The 27,952-nt window shown below is 34.3% G+C and overlaps 1 protein-coding gene across 2 annotated transcripts; it reads right to left on the bottom strand.

The window, feature by feature from the left end:
* Window positions 1–20: 20 nt before the first annotated feature.
* On the bottom strand, window positions 21–27,930 carry UNC50 (unc-50 inner nuclear membrane RNA binding protein). 2 transcript variants are annotated; one of them, XM_023500407.2, is made up of 7 exons: window positions 27,618–27,710; window positions 25,354–25,412; window positions 24,510–24,793; window positions 23,805–23,925; window positions 8,205–8,344; window positions 8,022–8,123; window positions 21–5,453 (listed from the first exon to the last, which is right to left on the bottom strand). In XM_023500407.2, the coding sequence occupies exons 3-7, from the start codon at window positions 24,787–24,789 to the stop codon at window positions 5,317–5,319; spliced, it is 780 nt and encodes a 259-aa protein (XP_023356175.1). In that variant the 5' UTR covers window positions 24,790–24,793; window positions 25,354–25,412; window positions 27,618–27,710; the 3' UTR covers window positions 21–5,316. The 2 variants fall into 2 exon arrangements, with proteins under 2 accessions (XP_023356175.1, XP_003765692.1); XM_003765644.4 differs by lacking the exon at window positions 25,354–25,412 and having other exon boundaries at window positions 27,618–27,930.
* Window positions 27,931–27,952: the final 22 nt, after the last annotated feature.

The following is a 27,952-nucleotide window of genomic DNA, read 5'->3' as shown; positions in this document are numbered from 1 at the left end:
TAATTCACATCACAAAATACTTTTATTGCATTATTTTAATTTTCAGTTAGTTATAAAAACAAATGTGGTTATCAATCATTATGTCCTACTACCATGCTATCTTTAGACTTTGGTGAAGAGTAAATTTTTGCAAAAAATCCTTTTATATTGAATGTCAATATAATAATAACTGATTAACATTTGTGTTCATTCCTTTAAGAAAACTGAATTCACAAGAGGACAAATGTATACTCTTAAACTAAATTAATGTACGTATGCATCTTGTGTAGTGAGACAATCAGAAAATAAATTAAAAAAACATTTACAATAATTTATATCCTTTTTGTTTCAGAATACATGTTTTGCATTTTTGTTAATAGTTTAATAGCTACTATACATGTAAGTGGAAACACAAAATTTATAATAAAAAACAAACCGATACAGAATTCCCAAAATATAAACAGCTAAATTACAAATGTTCTTTTCATAGGAATAGTACATAAGGCCCAGGTGGGAGTCTCAAGCTGGAAACAAACATTTTTCCTATAGAAATGGTCATGTTTTATTTTAGTTTGATATTTCAGTCACAGAACAGGTCCACAAAAACTTAGGCAAGTCTGCAAAAACCTGCCAACTTATTTAGTATTGTTTCTATAGGGAAATGCATTCCCATTGAATTCCCACAATGGAACTATTGCTTTAAAAAAAAAAAATTCATACTACAGAATGGTCCTTTTTTTAATCAAAGCAACTGCAGGGTTCCTTTATACCTTACAAGTATTTACCACAATTATTTTTCTATTTGTCTTTTCTGGATTCCATTCATATCATAAAAGGAAACATACATATAGTAAATTGTTACAAAACTGGATGTTCTTTGGGTTGGGTGGATGGGTGGAGTGAGGTGATGAAGATTCATTTATCATCAATTAAATCTTTTCTAAAATAATGATAATCATATTTAGTGTCAAAGAATAAACAGTAAACAGGAAACCTTCCATAAGCAAGAAATTCTTAATTTTGTAATAGTGTTCCTTCAGCATGAAGTTTTTTGATTTCACTCAGCCTTGTACAGTGTAGGGAAATAGATGCTTCCTCCTAGTTCAAATTTCTCAGGTAATATCATAAGCCCTAGGAATCTGCTTGTTCTCAGCATTGCTACTGCCACCACTGCCACAACCCTACCTTCCAACAGGCTTTTTCCCTTCCCAAGTTCCATATCAAAGAGTACAGATTCACACATCTCCCTCCCCCTACTTTGTTCATGAAACAAGTATACAATTCTCCAGTTAGTTCTAAAAGATTTTCTTCCTAGTAGATGGATATTGGAAAAGACAAAGATTTAAATCTATATCCTTTCAACCTTTACTAAAATGTAAATGGAAATATGTCAACTTTTTTTTTTTTACCCCATTTGCAGCAGTGATGTGCTTTACTGAACAGATTTGATATCCTAAGAAAGCTAAAGTTTAGCCTCAGTTTAATGTTTTTAAAAACGTTTTTGTCCCAACTGTGTAGGGATTAGAAACCAGATTAGATTTAATTTGTTAATATCAGCTAAATAGGTCCCTCACTGTCCACCCAAATCTGCAATTTACTTGTCTTTGGACTTTCAGGTACTCAGTGAGATGGCAGGTTTGCTGTACAACTTGAACAATCCTATTCTTCCCTCCTGCCCAAAAAAACTGCAGTGTCTCCCATCCTCCATGCATAAAAGTAGATTTTCACAGACTATTCTGCATTGACCTTGAAAGTCCCTTTGCCCTTCTGCTTCTGTTTTTGAAACATATTTATTTACCCAGAAAGTGAAGATTTTTGATGTACATAAACTATTACTTGTAAAGTAATGCCTTCCTTAAATTTAAAAGTTTCCAAAGTGCTTTAAATGTATCTCATCCTCATTATAAGTCATTAAAGAAGGCTTAATTGAGTTTCAGTGATTTGCGCAGTCACAAAACTACTAGGATTCTGAGGAAGGATGTGAATACAAACTTTTCTGACTCTTAAGTCCAGCGCTCCATCACTACACCCAGCTGCCCATAAATAAATGAACTTATGTTCTCTATGACTTCTAGTCCTATTTTCTCTGAAGCCCATTTACATTTTAATAGATTCCATATTTTCCATTTCAGAAATCATATTCTATCTGAATTTCCAGGTCATTCTAAACTGAACCAGATAATTTGATGATGACCATTAGTGTCAGAAGTTAACAGTCCTGCCCATAAGCAGAATCCATATAAATTCTCCACATAATTTTTCAAATAATGACCTGGAGGGTTTTAGGTAGCTAAGTAAATAGAGACATGGAACCCAAAACAGATAATATAATCATAAGGTTCATTAATTAACTATATAGCTAATAGTAATAGTTAATTTTGAGGTAGATGTATCTAGAATTCAGACTTTGGTTAGGGTTATACTAGATGACAGGTCCTTTTGACCTGCTAAGAAAATGGCCAATATGTACCCCACTGAATTTTCTCTTTTCCAGGTTAAACACCATAGGTTCATTCAAATTCTCATATACAACTCCTTCCAATATACACTATAGCACATAAAAGATCTAGTAGTTATCCACAAAAAATGGTCTGACCACACGAATCACCTAGAACTAGAAGACACCAATGAAACCATAAATCCAATTGGTATGTTATTAATCCCATTTACACTTCTCTTTCTCCTCTCCAAATTCCAGACAGTTTTTATCTATTTAAGAAAAGAGACTAAGATTGTATTTTGGTTGCCAAAGAACAGTTAACTCCTGCTGAGCTTGCAATTCACTAATCCCCCCATTCCCATCTTTTTCACAGGAGCCACTGTCTAGTACATGACCTTCATCCTAGAATTAATTTTTAAAAACTCAAGTGCTGAATATTCAAATCAACCAAATAGTAATTATATGCAAAGCATGGTGCTAAGTATTAGGGATACAAATAAAAAACAATTCATCCCTTCCCTTTAAAGATTAATCCTAGGAGTAGGAAATGAGGTCAAAAGAGAAGTCAGCCAAAAGGTTCTAAGTATGTTGGACATATGCAAGAGAAGTAAGATGTGGGGGTATATGGATCTGGCCTCTGGAGGGGGTACCTGAACTACATCTTGAGATGTAGGAGGGACAACATATACTAATATACATTGCTAGGAAATTAAATGCTGAACACTGAGAACAATCCCTTTTGGCTGGAACATATAATTACTTGAAAGGCAAGTAGTGTGAAATAGAAATGGAGAACTAGACTGAAGCAAGATCCTGATGGGCTTTAAAAGGCAAGCAAAGGAGTCTACGTTCTATTCCAGATATGAAGTACCACAAAGTTTTTAAGCAGGGAAATACCATCAATTCTGTGCCTTGGAAATTTTTGCAGCTTGAGAGGATAAATTAAAGAGAATGGTGGCAGGAAGACTAATTAAGACATAACAAGTCCAAGCAAGAGATGGGAGAGAATATGAATTTGGATAATAGCTTTTTTATTAGGGGGGAAAAAAAGCAGTATTTTTGGAACTCAATTTTGTCTTTCAACAATTCACTGTGCCACCTAGCTTTGTGTTATTTGTATATTTGATACATATGCCATCAAATGTTCTTTCCTCCTTAAATTTTCCAAGAGTACTTTGTTAGAATCTATCCTTTGTATACTTCAGTACTCCTTTAAGAATAAGAGACTATGAAAGCATGGAACACCTGGTTTCAAATCCCACTCTAACTCTATGACCAAGGACAAGTCACTTAACTTTGCTGAGCCTATTTTCCTCATCTGTAAAATGAAGAATCTGTTAGACTCAGTAGTCTTGAAGTCCCTTCCAACTCTTAAATCTATGATTCCTTCTGCATTCCTCAGTATCCTTCCTACTTGTAAACAGTAGACATTTGATATTTATTGAAAACTGATAAAAATATTGAACACATAAATCCTTATGACATCCCACTAGAGACCTCCATCCAACTGACACTGATTCATACAATTTGACCACTCTTAAGTCAGTTTTTCCAAGTCCTAACAGTGTACAGTTATCAGGTATCACATCTCTCCATCTAGACTTTGTCAAAAACCTTTACTAAAATACAGATATTACAACAGTATTTATTATCTGTCTAGTAATACTGGCAAAGAAGCTAGCATGATATATACTTAGTGAAATAATGTTGCCTTATGATAATTACTTCCTTCTGTAATGTGCTTGCCAACCATTTTTTAAAAATCTGAGTTTTACTACCAAATACTTTAAGAATCTATTTTATCTCCCCTGTGAAAAATCAAGACATTTACCTGTCCTTACTCCCATGAATGTTTCCTATTCTTCATGATTCCTCAAAGAAGTTAACCTTCTTAATTTAAAGAAGAGGAAGTTGAGGCACAGAGGTTAAATAACTTGCCCAATGTCACATGGCAAGTTGCAGAACTTGGAAAAGGTTTCTTGACTTTAAAAAAGTTGATTACCTTGCTGAAATGAATTAACCACCTTACTAGACAGGAAAAAAAAATAAATTATTGCTATAACAACAAATTTTTATATAATATACTTTAAAAATTTAAACATTTTAAAGTATCCAGGGCAGCTGTTTTCCCTACTATACAAAAGAATGATCTGAGATGCCACCCAAACTGCCAGAGCTAATAGGCCAAAATGTGCCCTTTCAAAGAGGTCAGCTAAGTGTTACTAAACTTGGCTACATTCATTTGAAAGCACCAATTCCTAATGAAATAACATTTAGCCTCTACTGAATAATGATATTTTATGTGCCTATTTTAATGCCACATGGCAAGTTGGTAACTGGATTCTGGAAGGCCAGGCCAGCAGACTACAAGTTCTGGCAAGTCTTAAACATGCCTTCCTTATACTAAAAAGGCCTTAAGGAAACAAGTAATATTTCTGCGAGTCATGGGCTAGTCTAGATTGCTACATTATGGGCTCAAAACAAAGGGTTAAGCCACCAGGTTATTAAAAGATTTTGCTCTTGGTACCTATTAAGGCAGAATTGTGTGCTCTGTGATAGAGATCACCAATAAAATCAAGATTCCTTGAAATTCTGAAGTATGGAGATTACTATTAAAAATAAAAATCAAAACGCTTCCAATAATTAAGTTAAAATTACTACTTAGTCGAAACTAAAAAGGCTTATACTTTGGTTTAAAAATATTTATTACACAAATGTACATTTCATGGTTTTAAAGAATGTACTATGAGTGGAGTCAACATGAAATTGTAAATATTTCCAAAAATCCACAAAAACTTTACATTTTAAAGATATCTACAATTAAAATTTATTTACACTTTTTACAAGAAATCTCAACCACTTTACCAATACTGCTGACAGCTAATAGTCACATTTTTTTATTTCACTCTATACTTGTAGAAAGAACACAGTGTGTGAGTGAAGTTCCATCCCAGTGCTAACGACAATCCGTAGAGTAGAATGAGAGGTGCAAATGGATACAAAAGAATTACCGTATTTTTCAAAAACGGCAGCGCTGGAAAGCAAGGAACAAATCCGGATGAATTTTTTTAAAAGTTCACAAAATATTCATTCCAAATTACAAATCTCAAAAGCTAGTTTGGATTGTACAGAATAATCAATATTTTGCTAAAAACTAGATGAAAAAAAAGATTCTAGATCATGAATAAAATTGCAAATTAAAAATGTGAGTTTCTACCTTACACTCCTTATATTGACAAAGATGTCAAAGATATTGACAAAAAGGAAAACAGTCATCATTGGAGGAGCTGTTGGAGGTCTAGCACAGTGAATGCACTGTCAGTACAGCCATGAATTGGACTAATCATTCTGGTAAAGTAATTTGAAAGTACAACCAAAAAGTCATTAAATAGTATATGCTCTTTGGTCCAGAAATACCACAAAGAAATCTAAGCAAGGAAAGGCCTGTTATGCACAAAAAGTGTTTATAGCAGTACTTTTAGTAGTAGTAAATAATTATAAAACAAAGTGAATACCCTATAATCAGGGAATGGCTGAATATATTATGGTATGTGAAAGACTCAAGAACTCTGCTGAATGCAATAATCTGTCACGAGTCCAGAAGATTAAAGAAATATGCTTTTTCAAGCAAGGTAACTTACTGTAGATGTACCTGAAACATACATTTTCAGGAATGAGCAATATATATTATACATAGACTTAACTTCAATGGTGGGCTTTTATTCTGAGAGAGAAAGTTATGGGGATATGGATGATGGGAGTAGAGATAGTGATGCAAAATCAGAAAATATTTTAAAACACCCAGAAAATAACAGAAAAAATTTTAGAAGGGGGCTAATAACTACAAGGGGGGAGGGTAGTACTTGCTAAATTTCATACTTTTATATAAAAAGTTTGCTGGCTTGACAATGATGATTCCCCAGTCCCCAGTTCCCCCTCTAAGAGGGAATCTCAAATCCCCAAGCTGCTCCCAGCTCCCCTAAGGTAGTGAGTCAGTCCCCACCAGAGTATAAGACTTCTGCCCTGGTCATCAGATCTGCCATTGAATCCTTAGAACTTTCAGATGTTTTTGCCCACCTGGAAGTATAAGTCCTCCTATGAATTAAGACTTCTAATTACACAAGAGCTTCTTGAATTCAAGGATTGTCTTTTTTTGATTTTCCTTAGCATTTAGCATGTTTATTATTGTACACAAAGTAAGAACTGCCCTAATGTATGTTCTGACAGTAGTTAAAGATATTAAGAGAAAGTTAATGAAAATTTTTTTTCAGAAGTTATGAAATCTAAAACATACTACGCTAGTTCAGAAATTACAAAAACATATTGCTATGCAGCTTTATAAGTAAATATTCTAAAAAAAAATGGAAATATTTAAAAAATCCAACTTTTTAAAAGCATCATGCCTAAGTATGAAGGGGGGCAGGTCTATTCTCCAAAAGTCCCCACAGTTTGTGAATCATAACACACTTGAAGGAGTTGCAAAAATTAGCCTTTACTAATGCAGATTTTGCTGGTGAATTGGAAATGAACTATATGGGAGGGAAGAGGAGAGATGTCAAATAATGCAAATGCCTCTCAGTCTCCTTGTATCATCATTATCCTCTCACATGATGGGATCTATTCTGCTGGTTAGCCAATAGCAGGTGGCTAACACCAACTGTAGTTAGTTAAATAAAGCAGAGACACCCCCCCCCCCCCCCAATTTGAGGTCAAAATTAGAACATTAATTCGAATTCTAACAATACCTACAAAGCCTAGTTATAGAAGGACCATTTTAAAAACAAAATATATATCAAAGCTTCAAATCTAGCATTATTTGTAGCATGACAACATTAGAAGCTTTACTCACTAAGTCAGAATTGAAGTAAGGATGCTCACTTCTACCATTGTTAATTGACAAAGTTCTAAAAATGTTATTTGATTCCACTAAGATAAATTAAAGGCATAAAGAAACACAATTATTTCTGTTTCCTGACTTAATAGTTTACCCAGAAAACCTCAATCAGTAAGGAAACCAATTCAGATAACTAACAGTTTTGCTTAAGTAGCCAGATATATAATAAATGCTCCCAAACAAATTCTGCCAATTTTTCTCTTGGTGTTCCTAATATAGAAAGTTTACAATTATTGAAGAAAGGTAACATCCCTCCCCATACCCTCTTCTCCCAAAATTTCTTTGCCTCTCAGGTTTTAGCAAAAAAACCCAAAAACTCCAAACATATAGAATATTAGTAAAATGACTAGTAATTTTATCTCCCAAAATAAAACACAACTCAATTTTAGGGGTTTCTCTCTCTCTTTTTTTTTGGGGGGGGGGCATCCCAAGATGAACTTAAAGGGACTGTGGTAAACAGTTATCTGTTGAATTAAGAAATATAGAAGTTAACAGAAGGGAATCCCAAACAGCTGAATATATGTGTGGTTTCAACCAGATAGTACATCTGGCTAAATCATTAAATGAGAAAAAGATTGCAAGTAAAATTATTGCAAGTAATCTGGAAAGCAATGACTATGGGAAAACAATAAACAAATTACATAATTTGTTTCCTACTTTCTAACATTAGACACTTTTACATAAATTTCTATATATGGTTACACTTACCACTGTATCCTAGGAATGTTACATAGATATAATAACCAACAGCAATCAACCATAAGGTATTTCCAACAAAGTAGCCGATAAATGTATCTGTCATGATAACATCTGTGAAAAAAAGAAAAAAAAACTTTACTATTATGTACAATGAAGATGAAAGTACAATTTTGAAATTTATTTGCTACTTACAGTTAATGAAAAAAAGCTGGATAAAATGTAAAATGACTAGTAGTGGATAGAAAGCATTCAAATGAACATCAAAGGCATATCCCCATTCTACATCATAGTCCCTGCTCTGTCGCTTCACTAAGTATTTGTTAGAGATAAACCTAATGGAAAATAAATTCAAAAGAATAAATTAGGCATTGAAAATATGAAAGTATTTCATAAATTAATAAGTGATATAAATATTCCTATGTCATAGTAACCATAGTACAATAAAGATAGCAACTATACAGTAATATTTATATAGTAACATTCTTTACTAAAACATTTATTAAATGCATGCTGTGTGAAATGTAAATGAAATTTGAGCTAAAATTCCATTTTATCCCTTTATATAAATTCTACAGTAATTACAGTTGTTAATGTTTAACATATTCAAAGAAATCCCTCTTCTGAAAAACTTTTCAATTTTATTACGAAAATGTTCACTTTCTCTGTTTCAATGAAAATTTCAGAAGAATAGAAGACAATAGTCTTGCTATCAAGATCATAGAATTGGTACTCTGAAAATGAAGTGCTGCCTGCTGTTAATTATTACATTACCTTCCTTATGTGATAACTGAAAATGGGAAAGACTGGAAACTACCAAATAGTAGGGTCCAGAAAGAATCTAGAGAAAAAGTGATAAGGTCCTAAAGATAGGTAATTAATAGCACAAAGACTAGCAATTAACTATAGAGAGAAAAGTTAATAATTAAACATAAAATGCAGACCATGTTTTTCACACCAAATACATGATAAATTGTAAAATAAAGAATAAAGACAATTACAAAAGACAAAATAACTAATTCTGATTAGACTTAAGCTAAAAAGGTTTTTTTGCACAAAATTATATGAGAAGGATAATAAAGAAATAGGGGGGGAGGGGAATATATATATATAAAGAGAGAAAAAGAGACCAAAATCCATTAATCAGACAAGTGGTCTGACGATATGAAAAGTTTTCAAAAAAACTGAAAACTATTTACTATATAGAAGAATGTTACAAGTCACAAATAATAAAAAGAAATGCAAATCAAAATAACTCTAACATTTCATCTCATATCCAACAACTTGGCAAAAATGAAAAAAAAAAAAAACCCAAACCCCAAAAATCATAAAGCAGGAATAAGTCATGTTGGAGAGACTGCTGGTGGAGTTGGGTGGAACTAATAAAATTATACTGGAAACCAAGAATCATAGCAAATGAAGTGACTAAGATGTCCATTCCTTTGACTCAAGGAGTTGCCAGTGGTTGACTTATACCTCAACGATGTGAACAACAAGATATTTAAAGCAACACTTTTTATGATAGCAAAGAACTAAACATGAAGAAAATGTCCACAGGGAAATGTCTCAATTGTAGTACATAAATTTACAGTGCTGTAATGAACATGATGAATACACAAAATAGACAGACATATGAAAAGATGCAAAGTCAAGTAAATAGAACAAGGAAAACATTTCTATTGATGTAGAAAGGAAAACAAAATAAAGAAACTCATTGTTGTGAATTTACAATATTGAATCTTGACCCCAAAAATATACAAAAAGGCACTTTCCCAGATACAATAACAACAACAATAAACAATTTAAAAGAGAAAGAGAAACTAAAATTTTCTAAAGATAACATGGACTATAAATCGATTTCAATATTTTACACATATTCACTAATTGATGTAACATTCTAACTACATGAAAAAAAAGCTAAATGAACTACAAGGAGAAATAAACACAAAAACTACAATAGTGAGGGACTTCCATTTACCCTTGTCAGCACCAGATAAATATAATTAAAAAAAAAAAAATTAAGCACTTGAATAAAATTTTAGAAAATTTAAATACAATACACACCTGACAATGAAAATAGAAAGGAGTATACATTTCTCGGGTGTTCATGACACTCTTACAAAAATTATATGCTCAGATAGAAATCTCAAAAAACAAATAGATCTATTTTTGCTTTTTCCCACCATACTTTTTTCCTTTTATTCTGTTTCTTTTTTCAATAAACAACTAATGTGGAAACATGATCGCACGTGTGTGACCTGTATCAGAATGATTGCCCTATCTTAGGGAAGGAGGAAGGAAAAAACATTTGGAACTCAAATCTTATTAAAAATGAATACTGGAGACTTAAAAGAAAAGAAAAGAATGCAGAGAAAAGGCACTAGGTTTTATGAGGAAAATCTAGAAAACTTTTTTGTACAAGGTAAAATGTAGGGTCAGACCTACAGAAAACATTCTTGTTGGCTTGCACATCTCCATACTGGCTGCTTGGTTTACCAAGGATCATACCCTCACACCCCACCCCCACCCCAGTGATCCTAATGTTCCTAAATCATTGTGCAAGTTCCATTTCTCATTACCTACTTCCTTTTATTCCCATCCTCCTCAACCTAATGTTCTTTCACTCCGCCACTTTAATCCATCCCTTCCACTGTACTCTCTGAAATGCCTGTTCGACAGATAACAAACTTACTTTTTCATCTTAAACCTTTTCCTTTCTCACAAAATTCGAGTGCACTCACTGAGACCTGGGTCCTTCTCAAGGAGCTAATAAAAGAATATCACAAAAACCCAAGGAGGAAAGAATATTCAAAAGGCAATGAAGGCCAACAGTGTCAAAAGCTGCAAAAAGGAGTAGGAGAAATACTTACAAAAAGCAAATCTATTTGAAAACTAATATCTTTCATAATTTTGGAGAAAGAAGTTTCGAGGTCAGACTCATGAAGGAAGTAGAGGCAGCAAGAGATGATTCTTTTTAGGAAGTTGGCCAAGGAAAGGCAGAATTTAAATTCCTTGAGGACAGGAATGGTTTATTTTTTTTTTCTTTGTATTTCTACTTTTTAAGACAATGTATGTTTCAAGATAGAATTTATCAAAATCATTTGGTACTGATTAAGAAAAAGTGGTAGATCAGTGGAATAGGTTAGGTACACAAGACACAATAGCCAATGACTATAGTAATCTACTGTTTGATAAACCCATCGACTCCAGCTTATCGGATAAGAATTAATTATCTGACAAAAATTGCTGGGAAAACCAGACAAGAATATGGCAGAAACTAAATCTCATACCCTGTACCAAGAGAAGGTCAAAATTGGTTCATGATTTAGACATAAAAGGTGATACTATAAGCAAATTAGGAAAGCAAAGGAGTTTACCTGTCAAATCTTTGGAGAAAAGGGGAATTTATGACCTAACAAGAAATAAAGAACATTATGAAATGCAAAATGGATCATTTTCATTACAACAAATTAAAAATTTTTCACAAATATAACCAACGCAGCCACGATTAGAAGGGAAGCAAAAAGCTGGGAAACAATTATTACAGTCAGTGTTTCTGACAAAAGGCCTCATTTCTAAAATATATAGAGAGAATTAACTCAAATTTGTAAGAATATAAGCCATTCAAAAGCAAGATTATATGGTAATCTATTGATGGACAATAAATTGATTCGACCAGGTTCCAATGAGCTTGTGATGAAGAGAGTCATATACATCTAAACAGAGGACTGTGAGAACTGAGTGTGGATCACAACATAGAGTTTCCACTCCTTTGGTCTGTTTTCTTGCATTTTTATTTTCTTCCTCATTTTTTTCCCTTTTTGATCCGATTTTTTTCTTATGCAACATGTATTTGTGAAATTATGTATAGAATTGTACACATTTAACATATTGGATAATTTGCTGTCTAGGGGAAGGGATGGGGAGAAGGAAGGGAAAAAATTTGGAAAACAATAAAAAAAAAAAAAAAAAAGAATATGGGGCAGCTAGGTGGTGTAGTAGATAGAGTACCAACCCTGAAGTCAGGAGGACCTGAGTTCAAATCTGGCCTCAGACACTTAACACTTCCCAGCTGTGTGAGCCTGGGCAAGTCACTTAATCCCAATTGTCTCAGGAAAAAAAAAAGCTATTTCCCAATTGATAAATGGTCAAATGATATGAACAGACAATTTTCAAATGAATAAATTAAAGCCACTTATAGTAATATAAAAAATGCTCTAAAAAAATTGATTATAGAGAAATGCAAATTAAACCAACTCTTGAGGTACCAAACTCATGCTTATTAGATTGGTTAAGATAACAGGAAAAGAAAATGATAAATCTTGTAGGAGATATGGGGAAACTAGGATACTAATACATTGTTGGTAGAATTCTGAACTAATCCAGCCATTCTAAAGAGCGATTTGGAACCATGCCTAAAGGGCTATAAAACTGTGCATACCCTTTGAACCAGCAGTGTCCCTACTGGTTCTGTATCTCATAGAGATCATAAAAGACTGAAAAGGACCCACTTGTGCAAAAATGTTTGTAGCAGTTCTTTTTGTGGTGGCAAGGAATAGGTAAACTGAAAGGATGCCCATCAACTGGGGAATGGCTGAATAAGTTGTGATCTTTGAATATAAAGGAATATTTTTTGTTATATAAAAAATGATGAGCAGACTGATTTCACAAAAGCCTGGAAAGACTTACATGAACTGATGTTGAGTGAAGTGAGCAGAACCAGGAGAACAATTGTACACAGGAACAAGATTATATGATGATCAACTAAGACAGACTTAGTTCTTCTCAGCAATACACTGATCCAACACAGTTCCAACAGACTTGAAATGGAAAATGCCATCTGCATCCAGGGAGAGAACTATGGAGACTGAATGTGGATTGAAGCATACTTATTTTCATCTTCATTTTTATTTGCCTGCTTTTTCTTTCTTGTGGTTTTTCTCTTTTGTTTTGATTTTTCTTTCACAACAGAACTAATATGGAATTGTGTTTTAAATGAATCTATATGTATAAGTTACATCAGATAGCTTGCTGTTTTGGAGAGGGAGAGAGAAAAGAAAATCTGGAACTCAAAATCTTATAAATGTTGACAGCTATCTTTACAAGTAATTAGAAAACTAAGCTATTGAATTAAAAAAAATTGTTCCTCTGTTTGAAAACAACAAAAAACAAACTACATACCCTTTTATCCAGCACTGTCACTACTAACACTTGTAACCCAAAGAAATCATAAAAAAAGGAAAATGACCCACATATACAAAAATGTTTGAAGCAGCTCTTTTTTGTGTGGTGGCAAGGAACTGGAAAATAAGTGAATATTCATCAATTGGAAAATGACTGAATTAAGCTGTGATATTTGAATGTAATGGCATACTATTGTTCTATAAGAAATGATAAGTAAGCTGATTTCAGAAAAGCCTGGAAAGACTTACATGAAGTGATGCTGAGTGAAGTAAGCAGAACCAGGAGAACATTGTACACAGTAACAGCGAGTTATATGATCATCAATTATGACAGACTTATTCTTCTCAGCACTGGATGGAAAATGTCATCTGCATCCAGAGAAAAAACTATGCAGACTGAAGCATACTATTTTCACCTATATTTTTTTTCCCCTTTCTCATGGTTTTTCCCTTTTATTTTGATTTTTCTTTCACAATATAATATGGAAATATGTTTTAAATGATAGTACATGTATAAACTATCTCAGATTTCTTGCTCCCTGGGAAAGGGAGAAAAAAAATTTAGAACCCCAAATTTTACAAAGTAAAAGCTGAAACTTTACGTGTAACTGGAAAAAATAAAATACTAGTTAAGTGGGGAGGAAAGGCTTTTATCAAATAAACAAAATTGAAGGGGAAGATGTAGTATAGTTTGAAGGCATGACAAAGATACATGGTTTAATTTTACTAATATTCTTAAGAAAAAAATCTGTCATTTCTTGATACATTCCCCTGTCTCATTGAAATCTCCCATTTAACCAAGAAAAATCAATCAAATAAGACTCCTACCATAGCTTTCATATCTCATACCTCTTTCTGATGAAAAGGTATATTTTATTCTATTTTCTGGGATCTGGAATTAACCTGAGATTATCAGCCTCTTTGTACTGTTTTCATGTCCAATTCTGCTATCATTTTGTATCTTGATTTCCATAATTCTATTTTTTTTCACTCTAGGTGGCTAGTTATTACACTAGGTAAGAGCACTGGATCTGGTTTCAGGAAGTTCAACCCTTCTTAACTGTGTGATCCTGATCCTGATCAACTTAACCTGTTTGATGCAATTTCTTCAAGTGTAAAAATAGCACCCACCTTACAAGTTAATCTGAGGATAAAATATTTACAAGGTGCTTAGCATATTATCTGGTAAACAACAGGTCATTAATAAACATTTATTCCCTTCCCTCTATATCATTCTCCATGTTTTCCCTTGTTTTTCTATATTTACCTCATATTTACCATTTCATATGGCAAAATAATATTCTATTACATTTATGTGCTACATTTCCCAAATAATGACACATGCAATATAAATGAGACCAACCAATGAGATGGTTGATTAAAAGAGTAGGAACAGATTAATTCCTTTCTTTGAATAATTCCTAATTATTTTCCAATTCATACTCTATCAACAGCATGACTATTGTGTCTGTCTCCCTATGTATCCTTCAATATTTATTATTTCCTCTTTTATCATTTTTAAATATCTGATTTTTTTTTAACCAGTCAGTTTTTCTATTCAATTAATTCTGTTAACATAAATGGCTTTTAAAATTTTATGTGACTGATAATGATAATGTTGTTTTTATGATCACATCTATCTCTTAAGAAATAACAAGAGACCACTTTTCTTTCTCCTTTATTTAAATATCACCTTTTTATATTTAGAATATATATTCACTTGGGGTTTATCATGATATATCATGTAAGATGTTTGTCCAGATCAAATTTATAACAATTTGATTTCTCCTCATCTCTACTAGTTTATCAAATGGGAACGTAAGATTTCTTCTGGTGATTTGTAGTCATGAGTTTAATCAAATACTGAGCTACTGTATTCAGCTGTTTTTGTATCTTAGTTTTGCTGACAGACTTTTCTATATTTTTGTTTCAGTACCAAGTAGTTTTGATGAGTACTACATCCATCATTCCTACCTTTGTTCATTAGATTCTTTTCTTTTTCTTCCTCTAGGTAATTTTATTTTTATTCTAGCTATAAAGTAAGCTCTTTAAAAGCTGATATAGTAAATTAATCTTTTTTTTTTTTTTTTTTGCTGAAGCTATTGGGGTTAAGTGACTTGCCCAGGGTCACACAGCTAGAAAGCGTTAAGTGTCTTGAGACCAGATTTGAACTCAGGTCCTCCTGACTTCAGGGCTGGTGCTCTATCCACTGTGCCACCTAGGTGCTCCAATACAATAAAGAAATCTTAAATTAGTTCAGATCATCATCATTATTATTATATTGCTAGGATCTAATCTAACCATTAAATGTCAGTTTGTTTAAGTCTTCTTTATTTCTGTATTTCATAGCTATTATAATTTTAATTTTTTAAAAATCTTTTTCTTTTGTGAGGCAATTGTTGGTTTAAGTGACTTGCCCAAGGTCACACAGCTAGGATTTAAACTTAAGGCTTCCTGATTCCAGGGCCAATGCTCTATATACAGAGCCATCTAGCTGCCTATGGCTACTGTAAAGATACATAGACTGTATCTTTATAAAGATACATAACTGACACACTGAAATAGTTAATCCACTTGACAGTTATTTTGAAAAAAATATTTCTTACTCTTCTACAATTTAGTAGAAACATACAGAACATATAGTAACATATAAAAAGACTGATGATTGTGGATTAATTTTATAAACTACTTTACTAGAGCTATTTCCATTAATTTCCTCCCCTCTCCCCACCCTGCCACCAATTCTAGATTTCATTAAAGTAAGGTTCTTAACCTTGTAACATGGATATCTTTGGCAATCTGGTGAACACCATCTCAGAATGTTTTTAAAGGCATCAAATAAAATACATAAGATACAAAGAAAACAATTACACTGAAATATATTTATCAAAATATTTTTAAAATAAGTTAAAAAAAAACCCTACGTTAACAACATCTCTATTGGGGGAAATAAAATTTAACCAGAATATAAATCACTGCTTATGCAAATAAGAGAAACAAATTGTGGAGCCATCTTTATCTGCCAATTCTTTATGTACATATTTATCTTTCTTGATATAGTTATGTATATCACATATATGCAACTACATTTATGTACACAAGTATATGTGTATGAACATGTGTTTATAATTATGTATATGTATATCTGTGTGTATGTGTGTGTGTGTGTGTGTGCCTATCTTTTGTTTCAGGAGGACTGTAGAGAGAGAACTACTAGGTAATAAAAAAAGGATTCAAAACTTTCACAAATATCTCAATAAAATCACTACCCACAGACTATTTCCACCCAGGCCAAAAGTACCCATATAGCCCGAATTCTTCAGGAATCCAGAAGACGACAATACAGGATAGTCAAAAACAGTAGGTAAAGTAGCTCAATAGCAGCTGGAGTGGGTGGATGGGTTGGAGGGCTAGAAATTGAAGTCCAATGGCAAGAGAAGGACTCTGGCAATGACAAGATGAGGTGATCCATGGTAAGGATTCACCAGAAAAGAGCCTGAAGCAGTTATAGACCATGACAGTAATGGGGAAGATCCTCAAGAAGAGCCTAAGGCAGAAGGCAGTATGGAGTTCCATGGCAAAGAGGGACACCATGCCTGTGAAAGCAGCTACAACAATCTTGAAGCCCAGAAGTAGGAATATAGAAGCCCCAGGAAAAGTCTAACATAAGGAGTGATCTAGTAGTCCTGGGGCAAGAGGGAGAATCTTTATTCTGAGAATAACCCAATCTGAGAGCAGCCTCAAAATCTCTTGAAGAGACTTAGTTTACCCATAGTTAGGACCCAGGAAAGCTTGCCCATTCCTTTGAAAAGTGCCAGAAGAAAGCCTGATCCAGTAAGAGATTATCCTAGCCCTCAACACACTGAGATGCTAACAAGAAGAAACTAAGGAAAAAGCAAATGTAAAGAGGAAATAGTTCGATTAAAACTTGCGAAAAAAGTTAAATATTCTGACAACTACAAAAAATCTGGAAAAAGTGATCCCAAAGATACAAAACATAAAAGCTAGAGAGAAATGAAGACATGGAAAACGGATACCGTAGAAGAGATGGTAAAAAAGACCTTACTCAAGAAATCAATGATCAGATAATGAGAATAAGCCAAAAAGAAATCAACTTAAGTAAAAGAAATGTTAAATTGAATTTAAAAAATAAATATATATAATTTAAAGAAATAATTACAAATGAATTTAAATGCATTTAATAAACTTAAATTTAAAATGTTTAAAAGAAATAAATTAAAATAAGAAATAGATCAAGTAGACGTAGTCTTAAAAATTATTAAACTATCTGAAAATCATGACCAAAGGAAAAAACCTAAATATCACATTTCAAAAAAATGTAAATTAAAAACTGCCCAGAACTCTTAGAATCTGAGGGTAGAGAGAGAGAGAGAGAGAGAGAGAGAGAGAGAGAAAGAAAGAAAGAAAGAAAGAAAGAAAGAAAAGAAAAGAAAAGAAAAGAAAAGAAAAGAAAAGAAAAGAAAAGAAAAGAAAAGAAAAGAAAAGAAAAGAAAAGAAAAGAAAAGAAAAGAAAAGAAAAGAAATAATATATAGGTCATTTCCAGAAACCCCCAAATGAAAACTCAAAATCCCTCTCACATCAAAGAATAAAATACTTTAAAGCAGCACCTCCTCTCAAATTAAGTGACAAGAAGCCACACACACGCATATTCTCTCACAAAAAATAATATATGGTGTAGTGCAGAAGACTATCTGTCTCCTCTTAAAAGGTAGGAAAATAAAGTTGCTTCAGAATTACATCTATGGTACTCTCAGATGTTTTCTACAATTTTCTTTTTGTGTTCAATTTTTATTATGCTCAGATTCTGAACTAGGAACTGTTATTTCAAATCTTTAGGATCGCTGGTATATTAAAAAAAAAATTATTGTGTTTATTGTTTCACTTAAATCTGCACATCTTGTTTTTACATAAAAGCCATTATAAGAAACCTGAATTCGATCCACCAAAAATAGAGGGAAAAGAGTATAGAGGTAAATAAGAAAAGAGTATAGAGGTAAATAAGATTTTTTGAGTCAAGGTGCCTTTGAGTTCCTTTTCACTTGAGATATCTAACATCTTGTACCCTCTAAATATAATTGATAGTATTTTGTTATATATAAATTGGCACACTGGCTTAAAAGTTATTTCTTGGTGGATATCTATTTTATTTTCTGATTGCTCAAAGTCTATGAAGCAATCACTTATTGTATCTAGTTATTTCCTTTACAAATTTCTATAATGGAACCTTCCCCAATTTTGTGAGCAATTCTTTTGGGTCAGTTTTGTATTCATGGAATAAGACAAGCACTTGTTTTTATCCCAGGCATTTTCCTCCTAAGATTCTTTCTAGCAAGTCTGGCAGCAGCCATGACACTAAACCTAGGTACCTAGGTATTCTACCACCTTTTCATTTACTCTGGCTATAAACTTGTTCTTTGTCATTTTTGTTTTGATGTTTATAGTCTAATAATTTTCTCTGAAAGACAGTAACACACCATCCAATCCAACTGAATGACCATTTATCAAACACATACTAAACTCCAAGCTAAGTGCTAGAGATATAATTAAAAGAGAATTCCTTCTCTCAAGGAATTTATAATCTAAAAGGGGAGACACACAAAAAAGGAATCGCGAGGGGGGAGTACTAAGGGGCAATCTATGCAGGGTTATCTTGTACTAGAACTGAAACTAAGCAAAGCATTGGACGAAAAGTAGAGTGAGCTAACAGACTAGTTTTTGTCTTCTACAAAGGAAGGCATTAGGGAGTTTGGTACTCCATTGTCCAATCAAAGGGGAGAGGAGGCTGAGCGCAGTGGATGGAGTCAACAAAGGCTTGGATCAATAATGGTTTTTCTAATATAAGCTTTAAAAAGATATTAGGTTTTGTTTCGGAGGGAGTGGTCAAACAACCTTCTTTGTCAGTATCAGCTCATTCTGAGCTTTAATACTACTGACACTCCTCTTATGGGACTTTCATAGTTAGTACTCAGTTACCTATCCTTATTTCCATTTTCTCCACGTGCCTTTTAATTCACGTTGGTTAATGAGTTCTGTTCCACATGGTCTCCTTATATATCATTTCTTACTCATCAGATATTCTTCTTAGTGTCCTCAAAATTTCACTTTTGAGAGCTTCCCATTTCTTAGGCTGATTCTCTCTTTAAATTTTTACACTATCGGACCCTACTTCTATTTAATCTTTTGAAATCTGCTCCCCTTCCCCCCAATCTAGGCCACATGTCAAGCTACATCTGGCTTTACATTTTTTGTCTCTCATACATTATAGGATTTAATTGTACTTCTTCCAAAGATTTCTATCATATCTACCTAGTAACCAGTTCTTCCTTGTTAGTGACAATCAGATCCTGAATAAAATTAGTATTGTTGATTCCATCACCATCTAGGTAATCATCATTAAGGTAAACTAAAAAATTGCTCTGTATTAGGGGAAGAGATTTAAATCCCTCTCTACTATTATCATGCCTCCATGACAGGCTTATGATATTTTCCAAATACTGTATTTCCTTTCTTTTTATGTGGTCTTATTAGTATATTTTAAATGACAATATCATATTTTTCATCATGCTTTTATTCCCTTTGATATCTTAATAAATTTCTGCCCCCAACTCTTTCTTGTTCCTTTTGAATAAGATAATGACTTCCAGAGTCTTCTTTAGGCAGAACTTATTCTATAAGTCATACCTGATTCTTTACATAAGATCTCTACTTTGTCTTGTCCATTTACCCCAATTTAGCACATTTATTTGTAGTCATTTAAAGTCAAGGGGTCTTACTACATAGCTTTTATCTTAGATTTTTCTCCCATTATTCTCTAATACTATAGTTATTCTACATGATATCTATCTTAGTGGATATATCTGAGCAGCTTATTCTCTTTCTCCATCTAATTTATGCTTTTGTTTTTAAGGTTAGATTTTCAAGACTCCAGGCAAATACATTTTTTTTTGGCCCTACTGAAGTGTACTACATCCTTGGATGAAGTTCCATCATTCCTATATTGTAAGTCACAGTTCAGAAACCTAAGTCTCATTCTCAATGATTTTTTAAATTAGGTTTATACTCTTCAGATCTGTATTCCCCATCTACAATCTGTAGTCCTCATCTACAACTGGCAACAGAGAAAAAACACCATTTATACCTTTAAAATCTTCGCTTTATTGCAATTTTTAAAACTCCTTAGTGAAACTTTCTTGATTCATTTTGGCAGTATCATTTATATACACCAGTAAATCTTCAGAAGTTGGTAGCGTTTACATGGTTTGATAAGTTGCCCCAGAGTCAGCAGGAAGCTAAAAACTATCATTTCTTGTCTCTTCCTGCTATTTGAAATGATCTCAACCAAAAGCACTCGTGGGTTTACAAAATCATTCCTTGGAGGGCAAACAGTTCTTTCTTTTTTGGAAATAATCTCTTATCTATAACTTAGCTCTAGGAGATCAATGACCACTTTTTTTCTCCTAATTCTTCTGTTCTCCAATCCTCTAACATCAGTCATAATTCCTCTCTGCTGCTTACATTTCCTTTTCTTCATTATTTTCATATATAAGCCTTTTTTTTTTCATTTTTGTCACTGAGCTAATCATTTTCCAGTGGCAGAAATAAAAATATTTCATACTCAATACAGATCACTTCAAATTTCCTCCTTACCTTCATTTGAGAAGTGACAATCCTCAGTTCTCGTCATCTTTGCCAATCAATTCTCAAGTAAATCTTCACCTTAAAGAGTTGTCCCTCTTTTCACCAAATCCGCCTTCACATTCAGTTTTTCAAATCCTTCCACACTTTCAATACCCAAATTTAGTTTCAGGCCTTCTTCACAATTCCAATTCCCCTAAAATCGATTTATCTTCCTAATCTTTTTCCTCCATCAGCTCAAATCTTTCTCATGGTTTTACTCTTACTTTTGATTTTTTTTTTTTAAAAAAAATATTTAACAGGAGGTTCCAACAGGAGCATTTGAAATAAACTTTGAAGGAAAATGGACTTCCAAGATGCAGATATAAAAAGGGAGTACATTTCAGGGATGTGGGACAACTTGAGTGAGAACAAAGACAGGAGATGGAATGTTGTGTGTGAGGAACAGAAAAAAGACCAATTTGGTTGGGTTAGTCAACTGTTTAAGCTTTATCATTTATATTATACATTCAAGGGTCTTTTCTAAATGATTATTTTTATGAATCTGATATACATTATTTTTGCATATTTATAGATGTAATAACAGATTTAAAGCCAATTACCTAATTGAAACCCATTTTACAGTTTAATAGTAACAATATTAGCCTAGCTAGAAGGCATAGTGGATAGAATACTGGCTTTGAATTCAAATCTGGCCTCAGACCCTTAACACTTACTGTTGTGTAACCCCTGAGCAAGTCACTTAACCCTAACTGCCTAAAAAAAACAAAAAAAAAACCCACACAAAAAACCACAAAAGTATTATTAATGATTATGATTAGCATTTATATAATATGTGCTTACTATACATTAAGCACTTTACAATTATCTCACTAGTCCTGACAATAACCATGGAAGACAGGTAATATTACTAATTCTATTTTACAGATGAGGAAATTGAGATAATACACAGGTATTAATTGGTAAAGTCAAGATATGAATTCAGGTCCTGTTCAAGTCTTCCACTTCTCTGTACTACCCATATCAACTTTGTTATTAATAAAAGAACAAACTTGATCACACTGGAAAAAAGTATCATGAGGAAATCAAGTATGAACTTAATACTAGCAATATCTTTTTCTGGAAGGCATCTAACAAACCATACAACATATACAGGTATGGCAAATCAAGAAAGGTAGAACGGCATAAACATGATTTGCCTGAGGAAGAGAAAATTTTAAAAAACAAACCTAAATACAAAAATGGATATAAATAGAAATGACAAAGCAAAGCCCTGAGGAATATGAACCCCTAAGCAACCATTATGCCAACACAAAAATTTTAAACCTGGTGTCTGTGAACTTTTTTGCTATCAAAAAACATTGTGATAACTATATCAACATAACCAAGTTCTTTTATAATAATACATATTTTATTTTATGCTTTGGAAAACATTCTCAGAAAGGATTCCGTAGATTTCATGAGGATGCCAAAAGGCATCCATGGCACATAAAAATTTAAGACTCCTAACTATGAGGAACAACACTATATATTCCCCATTGTCTTGATATTAAGGATAATACATTTGTCTGATATAAAACAAAAAACAGAATATTTCAGAAAGCAGAAAAAACCTGGGTTTAGGATTATGGTTTTCTATGGTTCACTGACTTGAAAGATGTTTAAAACATACTGAACAGTAATTGGGTATGTTAAAAGTTTTAAAATTTTTTAATAAGTTAAATTAAAATAATTTTTTTCTAAGTCAAATTAAATTGGCACTAATGGATCTCCAAATTTAATAGCTATATACAATCTGACTTTTAGCTGCATATAGAATGTAGAACTATTGTTGGGGTTGTAAAGAAAAGAGAAGAATGAGTCACATGTTCAAAATGTTCACAATCTTGTGGTTTTGTTCATCGTCACTCTTTGTGGGAAAAAAAGTTTGACAACTATTTACTCTCAGTCAAAACATCAAGAGAGCAACAAATTTTTTTTTAGATATTGGGAGAACTGGAAGCTTAGGAATAAATCTAGAATTCAAACTTACATCTAACAAAGACAAATTTTAAAATGAGATATAATGCCAAAGTTTGGGCCCAGAGGACGTACATGAATGCACCTTCCTCCCTTTCTCAAAGGCAGGACACTATGCTATAAAGTTTTGTATGTTATCTCAGATTTGATTGATCTATTACTTAATTGTGCTACATTGATCTTTTTCTTCTTTTAAATTCCCTTTTTAAGAGGCAGAATCTGGTACAGGGCAAAAGGGACGGATATATTGGAGAATGTAAATAGCATAAAAATAAGAGATAATAATTTTAATTCAATAAGAAAGGCAGATACTGGCAATCCTTTCAATAAAACATCATTATGCATTCTTTAAGGCATTAAAAGTTAAAAAAAAGATTTTCCTTTTTTTTTTTGCTGAAGTATTTGAGGTTAAGTGACTTGTACAGGGTCACACAGCCAGAAGTGTTAAGTGTCTGAAGTCAGATTTGAACTCAGGTCCTCCTGACTTCAGGGCTGGTGCTCTATCCACTGTGCCACCTAACTGCCCCTAAGATTTTTCCTTTTCAAGCATGTTTCATTAATGATAAAGACTAAGAAAAAAATAAGATTGGAGTTGTTATATGTACCTACAATAGATCATATGCCAAATATCATTGAAAAGATTACTTCAAGTAAAGAAGGACTAACAAGGAAATTTGTGTAAAATTAGTTATTTCATTTGAATTTCTAATCATTGTTTTGATTCAGTTCTTGCCTGGCTTTGACAATATAGCCCTTACTCTGGATTATTTACTTATACTGAGAATAGTTGAGATAGTTTAAATGAAATCTTGACTATCCTAATCTACCTTTTTCAATTAATCTTGTGACCTTTGGTTTCGATTTTTATCAGCATCAAACAAATAACTTTACAGTCTACAGTGGTGCCTAAAAAACCCAAAAAAGTGTGGTACTTACCACATCAGAGTTGATATTAAAAGACCAACACCTACACAATCTATAAACACAACCCAAAGGAGAAGCTTTATGGTTTCAAAAAATCCCATATCCAGGACAAATCCAAATCCTATAGTGGACACTGAAAGGAAGATTAAAAATACATGAATTAAACTCTTTGATCCCTAATGGCAGATGATTCTCTAAGGCAACAAATCAGTACTTCAAGTATATTCATTCAGCATTAATTCACCTTGTAGAAAAGCCCACAATGTCAATAAACAAGAATTTATGCTGGAATCACAATGAAATAGCTGAACAAGGTTCTTTTATTTAAGTATGTTACACAATATAAAAGCTATATTTATATTGCAAAATTTTAACTTCTGCTTCACTTGTGTGTAAATTCGTAATCTCAATAATTTTTCAGTTAAATATTACTTATGGTCCATTTTGCTTACTGTAGGATTTCAAAGCAAAGATCATTGTTTCCTGTCAAACAAGGTGACAGTTTACTAAAATGAAACAATATCTTATTTAATTTAAGGGAATGTAGTTTTCTGTGGCAAGATTTTTTGACAGCTCCAGAAACTCTTATTTTTGAAAGTACTCCCAAAGTAAGTTCAGAGTTTCCATATTAAAGGGAACAATATTCATGATCAATCTTCTGAGCTGAAACATTTGACTTGTTATTAAATTTTAATGAACATATTCTAAAATACTTACCACAGAGCCAGATACTCAGCAATACCAAGAAGGCAGGATCATCTCTTGCCCACTGATCCTTTGTTTGTTTTCGGTAATGAAAGTTTCTGTAAACTCTTTGTGGGGAAGTGAAAAGATAGAGCATCTGCCAGGCAGCAAACTCAAAGTCCATCTGCCTGAATCGGAAGAGCCTCCGGAGATATTTGTAGCGTTTTGCTCCAGCTGTGTGCCTTGCTGCATCCCTGGAATTCAAAGCACCATTCCCCTGTAATCGGGAATTCATTGAAGTGGTTGGCAACATCTTTCTGGAGTTTGGAAAAAAAAAATTTTTTTTTAAATTTATCTTACAGAAAGCAGCATGATATTAAGTAATGACCAAACTTTTTTGCTGGCAGTATGTCTTCTTCCAGTTATTATACCTAAGAATGAAAAAGGTAAAAGACCCTTTAAATTGCTATCTGAAAACTCTAGGTAGGGTCAGGGGTAGCCATTCATGGAAGAGTCTTAACATATTATGTTAGAGGCCCTTATGTTAGAGTCCCCACTAATTAATGCCAATGACTAATGAATCTGAGTTACAGTAGCCTTAATAATATTCATGGCACTGTATCTATATTGTCATTAGTACCCTGAGAACCACCATATTAGGCCCTTGATTTATGAGGAAAAGATTCACACATATCTGAGTACCACAAATATATCAATTTAGTCCACTAATACCAAATGTTTTCTTAGATCAGCTAAAACAAATTTATGTTTTCTGATTTTGTTAATTATATTTCTTTCTCTTTTCAGAATCATAGATCAAGTTGTCAAGTTATTTTTTTAATTGTCATTTACTAGCAAATTTCACAAGATCTCTTACTTTTAAAAATCCATTTCCTTCTGTTTCTAGCTGTTGACAATTACTTCACAATAATAATGCTGGAGGAAAAAAGAGAAGAGAACTTGTAAGCAGTGGCCAAGAAAGTTGATGAACCTGAGGTGAGAGCAGCAACACAACCAATCAACAATGTAAAAATCTTCTGGTATTCTGGTGTGTGTGAAAACATGCAGATTACAGGAACAAACTCCACCATCTAAACCACCTACATTTAGTAAAGCCAGGTCATATCATTTTACATAAGGAAAGCAAATGGTCCTGCCACAAATAATTATACTGATATTACTGTAGGAGGCCCAAAATTCCAACCTTAAACCAACTAATTAGACCAACAGGAAGAAAAAGCAGAATTGATAGCTATCCAAGAAATCAGTATTGGAATCAATATTTGGAATACTGTGCCATGACTGCCCAAATAACAGCTATGTTTGATCTACAGTCTCTGTAGACTGGTTAAATATGTTTTCTAATAATAAACTTTTTAAAGTGTGCTTTATTTTTCAATCTTTGTATTCCCAGTAGCTGGGGCTGTGCCTCCTGGGTACATGCTTACTGAATAACTCAAATGAATCTGAGTATTCTACCTTATATCAAAATCCAATAAGGATTTATTAACCACCTGTTGTGTGGGCATTTATGGAGTTGATAGTTCAATATAAATAGCTAAATCACAAAATAATACATAAATGCTTTAGAGTTACAAGCGTGCAAGGGACTCTTACTCTGTATATTTATACAAATGTATTATTCTCATTGCCAGAAAAGAAACACGAGTTTATCCAGCAATTTCAAATAATTATCAGATGTATGATTATAGGCAAGTTAACTCAAAATTTGTTTCAGTTTCCTAATCTATAAAATAAGAAGCATAATTCCTCTAGTACTTACTTCATAGGGCGGTTGTGAAGTTCAAATGAGAGAATAAAGCCCTTTGTAAAAAAGCATTTTATAAATAACAGTATTCCTAAATATTCATGGAGATTACCCTATTCTAGGTCCCTATTTAGGCACTTATAAAGACAACTTACTCATCTAACCCTTAAATCATTAACTTAGGAACCCTTGGCAAATTCAGTTGAGGTAGGAGGGTAAAAGGTTGGGACCAAGGCAGATCTATCTGGGTCTAAAATAGGAACCCACTTCTGATTATCTTACTAAGATTGATATAAGTAATGATAAAATTAAAGACAAAAAAAATGTAGTTTTGAAAAGGTATAAAGTGGAAGGGGGAATGGTTGGATGGAGAAAAAGAATGGGACTTTTGAACTGTGCTCATTCAAGAAATTAATACGATGGGCTGGGTCGAGCTTTAAAGAAGGTGACTGCTGAGTGACACTGGGTGAGAATCTGAAAGCTGCAGCGATTATGCCCGCCCCTTGTGGCCCTGTACAAGCAGCAGCTATCCTAGGAAAGAGCCGCAGGAGTTGTAGCATCTTCCGAAGAAATCTGGGTGTTAGTGAAGACAACATGAAAGACATTTGAAAGGGAAAAAAAAAAAAATGAATATCCTCGGTTCACTAGTTTAGAACTGGAACGGCCCTAGGGGACTATAATGGTAGAGCCCCGGGCACAGAGGGACTTGCTCGCGTTTTTACAGGTCCGAGGTGACAAGGCCAGCAAGGGGTAACACAACGCAACCGGGGACGGCGGGCAGGATCAGAAGGCCGCGGAGGCGGCGGCCGGCTAACAAGGAGCCCTTCTCCGGAGGAAGCGTCCGCCTGACTCTCATCCCGCTCGCTCGCGGCTGGGCTCTTGGGCCCGAGAGCAGGCGAGAGGGAGGGGGGGGAAGGGGGGCAGGAAGCGCACGCAGCCCGCCTTCGCGCCCCCCAGGTGAGGGAGGATGCCCAGGGTCTCGGATGGCCCGGAACTTCGATGCCGAGTAGGCGGTGGTCGAAAGTGGGCGTGTCCGGGCTAGAGTCCCGGGAACGGCCCAGGCCCCGGACCACTCCCCTTCCTCAACAGTCGAGGCCCCGCGCCCGAGGACCACTCTTAATGACACTTTTGGAGCCTCCCCCCGAGGAAGTCGCGACCCTACCCCGCCCTCCCGAGGAGTCTCGGGGCCCGGCTGGGGACACAGGGAGGGGGTCCTGCAGGACCGGGGGCTCCCTGTGACGTTGCCAGAGACGCGGAGCCAAGGGAAGCCGGGAGAAAAGGCGCTCGAACTTAGGGGCGCGTGCGCGGAACGCGCCAGACGGAAGAGGGGCAGTGATGATGGGGCAGGGGCTAGGGAAACACTCAGTACTCACCTGGAGCCCGGCTGGGGCCTTGGCCCGGATCCGTATTCCCCCCCTCCACCTCTGTTCAATAGACGAGCCAGGCGCCCGCCCCGGCTCCGGTTCCCCTTCCTTCCTGCTACGTAGTTGGTCTTCGTCACTCCGAGAGCCAGGCAAATCACGTGTTTCTCCCACTTCCGCTGAGCTTCCTGCCTAAGAGCTTTCGGAGTCTTGGATTCCGGCGGCGGCGGCTCCGCCGCCGGAAGGAGCTTATCTCTACTTCCTGCCTCTTCCTCTCCAACGCCCTCCTCCGCCCCCTCCGCCATCACTGGTGCTGGCGTCCAGAAGGTTGCTCCTGCCGGAAGTGG

The sequence above is a fragment of the Sarcophilus harrisii genome, chromosome 3 (genome assembly GCF_902635505.1).
Source record: "Sarcophilus harrisii chromosome 3, mSarHar1.11, whole genome shotgun sequence".
NCBI lineage: Eukaryota > Metazoa > Chordata > Mammalia > Dasyuromorphia > Dasyuridae > Sarcophilus > Sarcophilus harrisii.
The sequence above is the reverse complement of the archived record's forward strand: the minus strand, read 5'-3'. Positions and strand labels throughout refer to the sequence as shown.

Excerpts from the sequence above, each read along its gene's own strand:
- UNC50 (XM_003765644.4), bottom strand. The coding sequence starts at position 27,910 with ATGGCGGAGGGGGCGGAGGAGGGCGTTGGAGAGGAAGAGGCAGGAAGT. Across the intron at positions 24,794-27,617 it reads AGGCCCCAGCCGGGCTCCAG|AAAGATGTTGCCAACCACTT; the intron begins GTGAGTACTGAG and ends TCCAAACTCCAG. Across the intron at positions 8,124-8,204 it reads CCAGCTTTTTTTCATTAACT|ATGTTATCATGACAGATACA; the intron begins GTAAGTAGCAAA and ends TTTTTTTCACAG.